Raw genomic sequence first — 12,795 nt, forward strand, 5'->3', positions numbered from 1 at the left:
GGAGGACCTATATAGATTTATTTTGTATCATTGTATTATTTGTTTATTTGTATATTTTGTACGAACATCTTATGCGTGAACATCTTTTTTATTGCATAATCTTTTTGGCTAGTACATGTTTCGAGTAGATATAGAAAATAACATCAATAACAAACATAGTTAACAAACATCAAGTGATAAACAACAAACAAGCATAAACAGTACTCATAAACATCTTTTTTATTGTATAATCTTTTTGGCTAGTACATGTTTCGAGTAGATATAGAAAATAACATCAATAACAAACAAACATAGTTAACAAACATCAAGTGACAAACAACAAACAAGCATAAACAGTACTCAGAAACATGATAGCCTAGCCACTACCGGAAGACTCTAGACGAATCAGACACTTCATTATGTCGTCAACGGATCTTTGGATTTGCGCATCCAATTCGATCGGACCTTTAGTTATCCTACGGCGAAATGATTTCCACATGGTCTTCACATTTTCATCATTCTTCAACTCGATTAAGTTGTATTTCACCCTTCCATTTGTATCAATCCAGTCCTCCCGAAACTCGATCTTTGTCACCCTTCTGTTATCGGAATCAGGCAACAAATTATTCAACGTTTCTTTCAAGGTGGCAAAAGATTCAGTATCATCTGAAATCTTGGTTTGAACAGTAGGCTTGCAGCCATTGAAATACATATATACTTTAATCAAATACTGAGGAAGAGGCATTTTGTTGAAATGATGTGTTATCCAATAATTCTAACACCCTTATTTATACAAATAGAAGTGCATTCTAGACCACACAAATGTATCGGTGCAATTAGGACCCTCCAAAAGTGTCGGCAAAATCTCAACCGTTTAAAAAACAAAAAAATTTAAACATACCGGAAATTTAGTTTATTTGAAATTTCCGGTATACTTGAAATTTTAAGCTTACGGTATACCTGAAATTTGAAAATTTTGGTATACCGAAAATTTCAAATAAACTAAATTTTCGGTATGTTGTACTGGAAATTTCAAATTAACTGAATTTCCGGTATTTTGTACTGAAAATTTTGAGGTGCATACCGAAAAATTGCTTCGGAAGTTCTTTGATTTTCACATTTTTTTTAACAGAGGTAAAATTGGATTTAAAAAAAATGGGGGATGCCAGATATAAAAAAGAGGGTGGCAAGTTAATTCGATGACAAGTTTATAGTATTAATTTTTTTGGAATTGTTCGTTATACCCTATTTTTTATTTTTCAAAACTCTAAAATTGTTTGAAAATGTCCTTGTTCAGAAGTTAACTTCCAAACACACTTTTGTACCATGTTATTTATATGATTTTACTCATAAAATAACTAAAGAAATTTATTCAAAAATTAAAATCCGGATACTGTTACTTATGGAAAAAAAATTCAGGTATATTTGCAAGAAGTCGTAAACTTTTGAACTTTCTGTAAAATTTGTTGCAGAATAAAAGTCTGTACAAAATTCCAGAATAAATTCCGCATCAAATTTCATAGATAATTTTACAAAAAATTATGAAATCTTAAAGTTAATTTTCGAACACACTCTATAACGTCGCTATGAACTTATTATACTATTAACGACAGAAAATACCTCGTGTATATCCATCAGAAATGTTAAATATTAATAATAGCTGCAGAATTTGCTCCAAAATATATTGTAGTAAAAAGCTTAGATTATAGGATTTTTGAAAAATATATAAGGTGTATAGAGCCACCTTTATTTTTTTTTTCTTCTTAATCTATCAATGACATCTTTGTAATCTTACCACTACATTCAATCACACTTGCATGCATTTAGTTTAATAGGGAATATTCATTCTATATCAGACCCATTAATATTAGGCTTTCCAAGAAGATAAATCAAAAGAAAAACTTTTCATCTGCCAAACAAAAAATAAACCAAAAAAAAAAAAAATAGTAGTAGTATATGTTCGATAATTGGGGTACATAAAAAGTCACGTATTTCAATTTTAAAAAAATGTAAATACTATTAATTCGGTTTCCAATTATTTTATTGAGAATCCTTTCCAAGTTCCAACACAGAAATCTGTCTATATATATTGATTTTCATAACTAGATATCTTCAACCATTTAATTAAGCATTCTTAGCACTTTAGATTCAAGAATGGAAGAGAAAAGAATAATGCATTATCGTAGCTCTCACATAATTTTACTTGTTGGAGAGGGAGATTTCTCCTTCTCACTCTCCTTGGCTAGGGCATTTGGCTCAGCTTCTAACATGGTTGCTACCTCATTAGATTCTAGAGGTATATTTGGAAAACCAAATATTAACTTATAAATGCGTTTGTTACAGTTTTATTAATTGAAATACTAATGATGCTTTCTCTTTTGAAAAATTCAAATACTGCAAAATTTGAAGAGTCTCTAGTTTTGAAGTATGGAAGTGCATCAAGTAACTTGAGTGAACTTGAGGTTCTTGGCTGCACCGTCTTGCACAATGTGGATGTTGGGAACATGTCTCAACACCTTTATCTCAAGAACAAAAGTTTTGATCGCATTATCTTTAACTTTCCGCATGCTGGTTTCGTTTGTCGTGAGTCCGATGAATTACAGATTCTGTAAGTTATGCATAAAGTGTCACCAAGGCTTCATTTTAAACAAATTTATATAGCAACTACATTAATATCTTATCCATCAATATTTTTTATTAATAATGCAGGTTACACAGAAGATTAGTTAGTGGTTTTTTCAAAAGTGCTAAAAGCATTGTTTCATCTAGCGGAGAAATTCATGTTTCACACAAGACATCATATCCATTTTTTAAATGGGACATCGAGGGTCTGGCAGTAATTGAGGGATTGATTTTGATTGAAGAGGTGGATTTTCAACAGTCATATTATCCAGGTTATAGTAACAAGAGAGGTTCTGGCTCGCAATGTGATCACAGTTTCCCTATTGGAATGAGTAGTACTTTCAAATTTTGTTGCTTAACCATATGACAGTGTCATGATTTATTTGAAGTTGAATTTTGAGTTGTCTTTTGATGAATGTTTTTACTATTGATTTTATTTAGATAAAACCAACTCCACTAGTAAAGTTTTTTTTATAAGCAAGAAGAATTGGATTAAACAATAGTACAAAAGGTACTCAGCCCTAGATTATAACCGATAAAACAACGTACATTAATACAATAGCGAACACCCAAATGCAAAGCAACTCCACTAATTTGAGCACCATCATGTCCAAACACAACCATCTTGATAGAGAGTAAAATTTAGTTTTTAAGTTTATTAAGAGTTTATATAAGTTATATCTCTTTTATAATAAGCACAAAAGTCACTCCCAAGTCACTACTTTAATCATCTAAAGAATAACCAAATTGTTCCGAAATTTATCGGAAACTAATATCATTCCTACAACACCACAATATCCAACAAACCTTAAGACTAAAGGACCAATCAAACTCACCAAGAAATTTGTTATCGATCTTCAATCTCAAGCTTTGAAACAAACACGTAGAACCGGTCTTTGTTTGCTTCATCACAATCACAAACAGCCAGTGACACACTTCCGGCCACCCCAGGTTACTAACCACACAAATTAAGAAACAAATGCTCCTTATCCTCTTTATCCATTAAGCACAATACACTACTAAAAAAATATATCTATCGTAACATGTTATTATCTCGGTTAATCAATTAATCGAAATAATAGGCCTTATTTAGGTGCCTACATTTTTTTATCAATTTAATTTTTTTTGATAAGCAATAGAATAATAATGAAAACGAGTATGAAGGGTACTCACCCGTTTACAAAGGATACAACGATTACACAAAGTCCAACGGACTCTTAAACAACAATAAAATTCTCTACATCTTTTGGATTTTAATCCTACAGAATGCCAAAACCATGACAGCTCTATTATTTTATCAACAACACCTTCCACTCCAAAACCAACATTGTTAAAAACTATGTTGTTACGAGTAATCCATAATGCCCAACACGTTCCCAACCAAATTATCAACACCCTTCTCCGTTTAGCCTTTCCATTCAAAACTTCAACAAACCGCAAAATAATTACTCCCTCCGTCTCACAATAGGTGTCCTCTTTCCTATTTTTATTTGTCTCAAATTATTTGTCCATTTAAAATATCATTGTGATATTTATTATTTTTTCCACTAACTTACCCTTATTTATTATATTTTAATTCACTTAAGTACTCCACTACCGATTATTAATAAGGTTATTTTTGTAAATGAGACTCATTTTATCATTGAAATCAACATAATTAATCATTTTCTTAAAAAGTGTGAAAATCTCAAAGAGGACACCTATTGTGAGATGGAGGAAGTAAAAGATACTATTGCTATGGTCCATAATAATAACTGTTGTGATATGTTAATGCTTACGAGTTTCAAATCTAGCACCAACATTTTACTATTTTTTTTATACAACAAAGGGAGTCATCATTAATTTTTATATTTAAATAAAAATAATAATTTCACCACGGTTGTATCTGTCAATCGTAGTTTTCTCTCAAAGAATTTCTTGTTGTTGTTCATTCTTTTATTTTCTCTATGATTTCTTTTTGTCTTTCACTTTTTCCACTTCTTCCAAACTTCCAAGACCTTTTTATATAGATGAAGAATAAATCTGTTGAAGGATGGAATTGGAATATTCTCAATTTCGCAACAGTATGAAGATGCTTGCTGCAAATAATGGGTGTGAGGATGGAACGAGTTGAAACAAGGATAGTACAATAGTATAATCCTATTTCTAGATTATCTGAGTAATGTAAAGAATATTTGATCTTGTATTGGTTGTACTGTTGCCACATATACTTATTTTAGTCATAATCTTCTAGTCAGAGGCTTCAAATACAAGTTGAAGAAGTTTGAGTAGAGTTCAGAACCTATATAGTTTAAATTCTATATAGTTTAGAGGCTTGAAATATCAGAGTCTTTCTCAGAGTCATTCTGAATAGATTCTTGCAGAGGTATAGACTTGATAATCCAGATGCTTAAATTTCTTTTAAACACACCTTTGTTTCTTCTTTTGATTCAAAGTGCATTTACAATTAAGAGTCTGCTCACTTAAGACTTTGACAATCTTCAGATTTTTCTTAGATCAGACCTTAGATATGCTTTGTTTAGAATCTGGTTCGTACATACTTGACTTCTTTAGAGTCAGAATATGTTTTCTTTGATCCGAGTACTTAACAAACTAATTAGAGTACAAAATTGTTTTCTATACATATTAAGCTTTGTTATCATCAAAACTCAATGATACTTGCAGAACCAAACTTGTTCTAACAATCTCCCCTTTTTGATGATGATAAATCCACGGATTTTGATGAACAAATTTTAAAACATAAGAGTTAGGTTTTTAAGCTTCCCATGAGTTTTACGCTATCAAAATTATTCTCAACTTCTTCAAAGTGAGGTTTGCAGCATAACTTTAATAATAACATAATTATTTCATTGACAACAACATTATCAACAATATGGTTACTTTATGAATACAAATAATCTCATGAATCAACAACATAGCTACAACAACATGGTTACATCATGAACACAACAACTATATGGATGTTTCATAAACATTTGCAGCAAGATATCTATAATAACAACCTTATTATTTCACAAGCATCAACAACAATATCAACAATATGGCTACTTTAAGAATACTAATAACCTCATGAATCAACAATATAACTACAACAACATGGTTACATCATGAACAACAACATACAAGAATGTAAATACAACAACATAGATATATTAACAATAAAATATTACGTCCAATTTCCAACAACAAAAATCATGGAATATTACGTAACTACGACAATACTAACATAAAGATTTTAGTGAGTAATAGCAACTTACATACTTTATTTTACAAGAAATGAAAGATGTGGCAAGTAGTGGAGGCTTTGTGTGGTGGTTTGATTTTATGAGAGGTTTTTCGTGAGGTTGGAGATGATGAATAATGGTGGTTGTGATCTCTCTTTTTTCACTTAAACACTTTTATTTTCCTTTGTTTCTTTATATCTCTAACTCTCCTCAAATTCCAACCTTCTATTTTTTAAAATCCTTCCTTTCAAGAATCACAAAGTTAAATATCTATCTACAAGATTAGGATTTGTGCTTGGTTCAAAATTTGGAGAAAATGACTTCTCCATTTTCTGAAAAATGCAGCTAGTAGTTTTGGTGTGTAGTGGTGTTTGCTTAGGTGTGTAGCTTAAATAATAAAGTGAGTAGTTGTTGACGCAGTAAAGCGGCAAGCAAAATATTTGAAAGTATTACTTCGGGAATTATTGTGCCCACAGAGAATGGTTGGTTACAATGACGTTGAACGGTTTCTGCGTTTCTAAATTCTGGTTGAAATGAACAAAAGGTAAAAAGATATAAAAAGGAAAATAAATACATTCTTCGGAGAGAATAACTTATCGGGCATTCAAATACACTCACTTGTCGCAAACTTAAACCTATCGATCAGTTGCACTCAACCTACGATACTCGTCATTACCGTCATGTATCTCTCACATCAGTGTTCATCTCTGAAGCACCCACGAGAGAAATCACAACTAAGGTTATCTCTAACGCAAAGTTGCGAGAACATCCATATTCTCGTCTCAGAGATCTCTCGTGCGCAGCTCAATCATAAAAGCATTAAGCTTAGACGAAAAAGTTATTGTCAGCTTTAAATCCATCTTTGGAGTCTAGAAATTAATCTAAATATATCCCTAACTAGAATTTGTGAGGTATCTCTCTACAACAACACAATTGAGAAAATACAAATGCAAAGTTGAGAGAGGGAGAAAATACAAATGCAAAGTTTAGGAGCCAATAATAGCAGTATAAATCCAACAGCAAGACTGATGAGACGCTTTTTCTGAAAATATACACAGTTTTTTTTAACAGATAAATTTGCATTAGAAGTTTAAAAACTCACAACAACAGAGAAGAATAGAATAATCTTCCGCATATTCTAACATCAAAGAAACAATCCTTCTGTAAGGGCAGTTGTAACTGAATCCAGTATTTCCTGATCAATCTTAATATCAACATATTTGGTTGATTGAGACAAGATATCAACCGAGAGTGAACCCAACGGCTACAATACCAGCAATAACAATAACAGATGTAGCGCAACGGAGTGACGATGATAGCTTGTCTACAACATTTTCAATTCCGGTGAAGTCTTTGGAGACCCTTATCCTTAACCAACTCATCAAATTTCCCCTTTTCATCTATCAAAGCAAAAACCACCAAATATAAATCAACAAAATTCAAAGCAAATTTCACCAACGAAGAGAACTCTAATAAAAAGTTCACATCTTCACCAAGTTCAATGACTCTTATTTCAAACCCATAAAATCAAAAAGCATAAACCGAACCATAATCATAAAAAAGAAATAATCAAAATGCAAGATTCTAAAACTGAAAAAAGAAAATTACCTTCCATAGATTAGGGGCCTTCAACAACAACCTCTTCAGAGTAAGGAACGAGCATCTCAGAGTCCTCTTCTAGAATCTGTTATTGTACAAAACAATACACAAAAAATCAAACTTGGTTATTATTGATAACAGATCAACACTTGCAAATATCAAAACCATTTGTAAAGAGATGTAGTAGAATATTGCTTGTTTCTGTTTGATTTCAATAAGAAAAAGAGGAGGAAGAAGGAAGAAGAAAAAGAAGTGGAAGAAATTCAAATTTGGGAGATCAGAAGAGATATGGTGTGATATTTGAACAATAATGCGATACATTGATTTGAGTTGGGAAATTAAATGGTTTACCTTAGAAACAAATGAAACAATTAATAGTTGTATAAAATAATGATTATTAGGGTTAATATTTGTAGTACCCGTTTTACCCCAATAAAGAGGTAATTGACCAATCACAAAAAAAGCTTAATTGTTTTTTCCAGCGCATATTATTTTCTTATATGGTGGATGTAATTTGATATTCTATGTATATTTGGTTTTGTTATGTTATAAAATAAAATTTCCTCATCCTGTCACAAAATTTGTATTTAGTTTTTGTCTAAAAAAATATATGTTAGTCAAATTTAAATTTAACACAAATTATTAATGAAAAAAAGGTTTTACCCCTCAATTATTATTTCAAATCGACATAAATACTTTATTTTTCCCAGCTTAGATATTAACAAAAATCGAGAGGTATGTGGCGCACGCTTTATATTTTTGAAAATAAAATAAATGTTGTTGCTAGGGATCAAACCAATGACCAATAAAACTTTTCCCTCAATGAAACCTAGATATAACTTGTTTTTCAACCGGCACACGCTTTATATTTTTGAAAATAAAATAAATGTTGTTGCTAGGGATCAAACCAATGACCAATACAATTTTTCCCTTAATGAAACCGAGATATAACCTCTTTTTCAACTGATATAAAATGTGTTTTTTGTAGTAGTGAAAGGAATAACGATTGAATAAAATGTGTATTAATTTCTTCTTATATTAGTGAATACATGATCTTCCGACCAGAATTTGATAGGAAATGAGACAATGCATGTTGTTATAGATTTAAAAATTGTTGACTCAAAAGAGAAAAATGTACAACTGTAGGTGCAAAAGAAGGATTTCATAAATTATATATGATGCTCATAAAATTTGAATGATGTTTTTTTAACGTTGTGAAACTTTTAAAATGTTGGAAGGGGGAGTGAAAAAAAAGGCAATTTCTCATCTAACCTTTGCTATATGGGACACACCTCTAAAAATCCAAAAATAATCCTGGGTGAATTCGAAGATGCATCTCAAAACGCACCAAATACCGTTTTTTGCCAAAAGTTAGCTCGAAGATACATCTTCGAAATCACCCCGAGAAAAAAATTCAAAGATGACTCTCCGAAATCACCTTTTGTTCTTAAAAAATCAAACAACCTCCACGTTTCTTAAGGAAATTGGTTGGTAAAATACTCATTTTGGTCCCTTAATTATACCTTTGAGTTCAAATTGGTCCGTTAATTTTTTTCGTGTCTCTTTGATCCCTTAGCTTTCAAAATGTTTCATTTTAGTCATTTTTGTCTAATTTGTGACAGAAAAACTTTGAAAAGCGGTCGCTAAATCCGTCGCTAATTAGACAAAAAGGACTAAAATAAAATGTTTTGAAAGTTAAGGGACCAATGTAACACGAAAAAAATTTAAGGGGCCTATCTGAACTCAAGGGTATAGTTACGGGACCAAAATGGATATTTTACCAAATTGGTTCGAAGATGCATCTCTGAATTTTTGTCTAAGTAATTTTTCTATAATGAGTTTTCAAGTATTGTCGTGTTTTCAATCTAAACTAATTTCAACTCGATTAAAAATTCCGTTATTCGTTTTAACGATTAATAAAAACAAATATTATTGAACTACGCAAAGCTTTAATACAAATAAATATTACAGAAACCGAATATATTAGTACAACCATTATTCTCAAAGTCAATGAAAATTAAACAAAATACAATCAAAACATTCTATTACAGAAACCGAATATATTAGTACAACCATTCCTCCTCTTCCTACGGTAAGCCACGTCACTTTGTGCCTCAGAAAAAATAGATTGTGGTAGGGTGACCGCTTCATCTCCACCTCTTGCGAATTCTTCAGACTCGATGCCCTGACGTGTAAGTCACATAATATTTTGAGTGTGCGATAACACATCAATGACATTCTAGTCCATTACCTAGGTGGACGTCCAGGGGCGCCCTGTGTCATGTAAGAGTGAGACACTTTATAGAACCATGTCATGTAATGCTTGACATAACTCCACTGAGATGTGGCTTCATGAGTCCGATACTCCACCGATACCAGATGATTCTCAAAATTCTTCAGAATGTCATCCAAGTCTCCACGGACAATACAAATAGAAGCAACCTGGAAGGGTGTCCTACGAATGATCTACACTTACCCAAACTATCGCATTCACCGCTCGGGCACACACATCCACATGATGTTTATTCCATATGTCAACCATCCATAGTATAAGGAAATAGGCTCAAATGGAACTCTGTCCTGATGGTCTCCATTTTACGTCATCATTCTGAGCACGGTCAATATACACACAGTACGACAAGATAAAACCATTCCCTCTGCTAGGAACAAATTGACAAACATAAGACCAATCATGAGTATAGGTTGTGGAACATGCAAACCTGTGGATTGTGGTGATAGTGAGCTATGATCCTTCCTTGAAAATCAATAAGAAAAAGTATCAGTAACAAGTGTAAAAAGAAAAAATTAGTTTGTAACTTAATAGTGGAATTTGGAAATTACCGTAAGCAGGGTGCAACTGGGACTTGGGGTGTAACTGGCTCATCTTCGTTATGGGTCGGACGACTCTGGGATCCCAACCTTTGTTAAAGTGGACTCCTAGAAGTTGACGCTTCCCAATCGTGAGGCAGAGGGGGACGGCTTTAGCCTGCTCGTGCTGACGAGCCCTCTCGCGACGAGCTGAGGCTGTTAGGGTGGATCGCACGAGTCATATGCTTCCTTGGTTTCCATGGTTTTCAGCCATATCTTGAAAAAAACATAACAAATTATGACATAGGAAAGAGTTCGGATATGCATCTTCGAACACCTAAGACAGTTCAGTTCGAAAATGCATATTTGAAAAAAAAGCTTTGTCTACTTCAATGGCAGCAACTTTTCTGCAAATGTCCTAGCTCTTTCAAACTCATTCAAACTCATACTAATCATATAAGCAAAGTCTCCAAACACGAACACTAACCTATTTAAGCTATGTAATGCATTAAAAGTAACCTATTTGAGTTAATACATTAATCTAAAATCATAATAAACTAAATAAAAAACTTACTCAAAAATTTGTTAGTGAGGGATTAAAGAGTTCTGATGTTGAATGAAGTAGGTAGAATGAGTTGGGATTGGTAAGAAACAAGTAAATGTAGCTTCAAAACTTTATCTTGAGTGAGAACTTGAAATGAGTATAATGAGGTAGAAAGAAAATGTATTTTCTGAAAATGAAGAATGAGAAGAGGGAAGGGCCTGGCGGGAGCTTTAAATATACCCGCCTAGTTCGGAGATGCATCTCCGAACTATTTTTTTAATTAAAAAAAAAAAAAGGTATGTTCGGAGATGCATCTCCGAGCACACCCTTAAAATGACTTTGGTTGAGCATCTCCGAATTTTATTGAGAAAAAATGGTTTTTGATACGTCTTGATCGAAAACAATGGAGTTACGCATAATTCAAACGCTCCAAATCAAAGCCATCCAAATAGTATTAATCTTCACCTTAATACCAACCCCCTTCGTCTTCTCCTGAATACCGTTTGAAGATACATATTCGAAAACAGGGGACATTTTGAGAATTTCGTGCAGAACCTCTGAGAATGTATAAGGATGGAATGATAAATTGCCAAAAAAAATCAACTAAAATGATTGAAAGTATAATGCAATGGGTTAACTAAGACTCTTTTCATGAGATAATGATGACAAGTTTATATTATTTTTTATTTTTTTGGAATTGCTCATTACACCTTAAAAATTTCTCCAAAATTCTAAAATTGTCTGAAAAATTCCCTTGTTCAAAAGTTAACTTCCAAACACTTTTGTGTACCATGTTATTCAGATGATTTTACTCATAAAATGACACTAAAGAGATTTATCTGAAAGTTAAAATTTGGATACTATTACTTGTCGGAAAAAAACTCAGATATATTTGCAAGAAGTGGTAAACTTTGGAAGTTTCTGTAAAAGTTGTTGCAAAATAATAATCTGTACGAAATTTCAGAGTAAAATCCGGATGAATTTCATAGATAATTTCATAAGAAATTATGAAATCTTAAAATTAATTTTCGAACACTGACGACGCTTTGAAATTCTTAATACTATTATGGACAGAAAATACACGTATATATCCATAAGAAGTGTTAAATATTAACAATAGCTGCAGAATTTGCTCCAGAATAGTAAAAAGCTTTTTTTAGATTTTTATAGAATTTTTGAAAAATATATAGGGTGTATAGAGCCACCTTCATAGTTTTTTTCATAATTTATATCAATGACATCTTTGTAACCTTACCAAATTCATTACCACTACATTCAATCACACTTGCATGCATTTAGTTTAATAGGGAATATTCATTCTATATCAGCCCCATTAATATTAGCCTTTCCGAGAAGATAAATCAAAAGAAAAACTTTTCATCTCCCAAACAAAAATATAAACCAAAAATTAAAAAAATGGTCATGCTAACATGTGCCCTAAGGGCACATGATAAGAGCTAAATGTAGAAACTTTGTCTAAAAAATTGTGCATTATTTTCATAAAAAGTTGATAATTAATGTATTTATTATATTTTTCATTACTAATTTACTATATTTAGGTTTCTTAACATGTGCCCCAAGGGCACATGTTAGCTTTATCCTTAAAAAAATAAGGGTCATGCTAACATGTGCCCTAAGAGCACATGTTAAGAGCTAAATGTAGAAATTTTTTCTTAAAAATTGTGCATTGTTTTCATAAAAAGTTTATAATTTATGTGTTAATTACGTTTTCCAATACAAATTTACTATATTTAGATTTCTTAACATGTGCCCACATGTTAGCTTTATCCAAAAAATAAATAATAGTAGTACTAGTAGTATATGTTCGATGATTGGGGAACATAAAAAGTCACGTATTTAAATTCTAAAAAAATGTAAATACTATTAATTCGGTTTCCAATTATTTTATTGAGAATCCTTTCCAAGTTCCAACACAGAAATCTGTCTATGTATATTCATTTTCATAACTAGATATCTTCAACCATTTAATTAAGCATTCTTAGCACTTTAGATTCAAGA

The 12,795-nt window shown here is 31.8% G+C and overlaps 2 protein-coding genes across 2 annotated transcripts; one reads left to right on the forward strand and one right to left on the reverse strand.

The window, feature by feature from the left end:
* Positions 1-355: 355 nt before the first annotated feature.
* On the reverse strand, positions 356-724 carry LOC131596731 (uncharacterized). The gene has a single exon (XM_058869475.1). The coding sequence runs from the start codon at positions 722-724 to the stop codon at positions 356-358; it is 369 nt and encodes a 122-aa protein (XP_058725458.1).
* A 1,409-nt stretch (positions 725-2,133) lies between these two features.
* On the forward strand, positions 2,134-2,968 carry LOC131596732 (heavy metal-associated isoprenylated plant protein 41-like). Its single transcript, XM_058869476.1, has 3 exons — positions 2,134-2,275; positions 2,389-2,587; positions 2,689-2,968. Exons 1-3 carry the CDS (start codon positions 2,134-2,136, stop codon positions 2,966-2,968), a joined length of 621 nt encoding a protein of 206 aa, XP_058725459.1.
* The last annotated feature ends 9,827 nt before the right edge of the window (positions 2,969-12,795 follow it).

Source organism: Vicia villosa, linkage group LG4 (assembly GCF_029867415.1).
Source record: "Vicia villosa cultivar HV-30 ecotype Madison, WI linkage group LG4, Vvil1.0, whole genome shotgun sequence".
NCBI classification, from domain to species: domain Eukaryota; kingdom Viridiplantae; phylum Streptophyta; class Magnoliopsida; order Fabales; family Fabaceae; genus Vicia; species Vicia villosa.

Bases quoted from the DNA above. Each gene is read 5' to 3' on its own strand.
- LOC131596732 (XM_058869476.1), top strand. From the start codon at position 2,134: ATGGAAGAGAAAAGAATAATGCATTATCGTAGCTCTCACATAATTTTA. The intron at 2,276-2,388 runs GTATATTTGGAA...CAAAATTTGAAG, and splicing joins TACCTCATTAGATTCTAGAG to AGTCTCTAGTTTTGAAGTAT. The intron at 2,588-2,688 runs GTAAGTTATGCA...TTAATAATGCAG, and splicing joins TCCGATGAATTACAGATTCT to GTTACACAGAAGATTAGTTA.
- LOC131596731 (XM_058869475.1), bottom strand. From the start codon at position 724: ATGCCTCTTCCTCAGTATTTGATTAAAGTATATATGTATTTCAATGGC.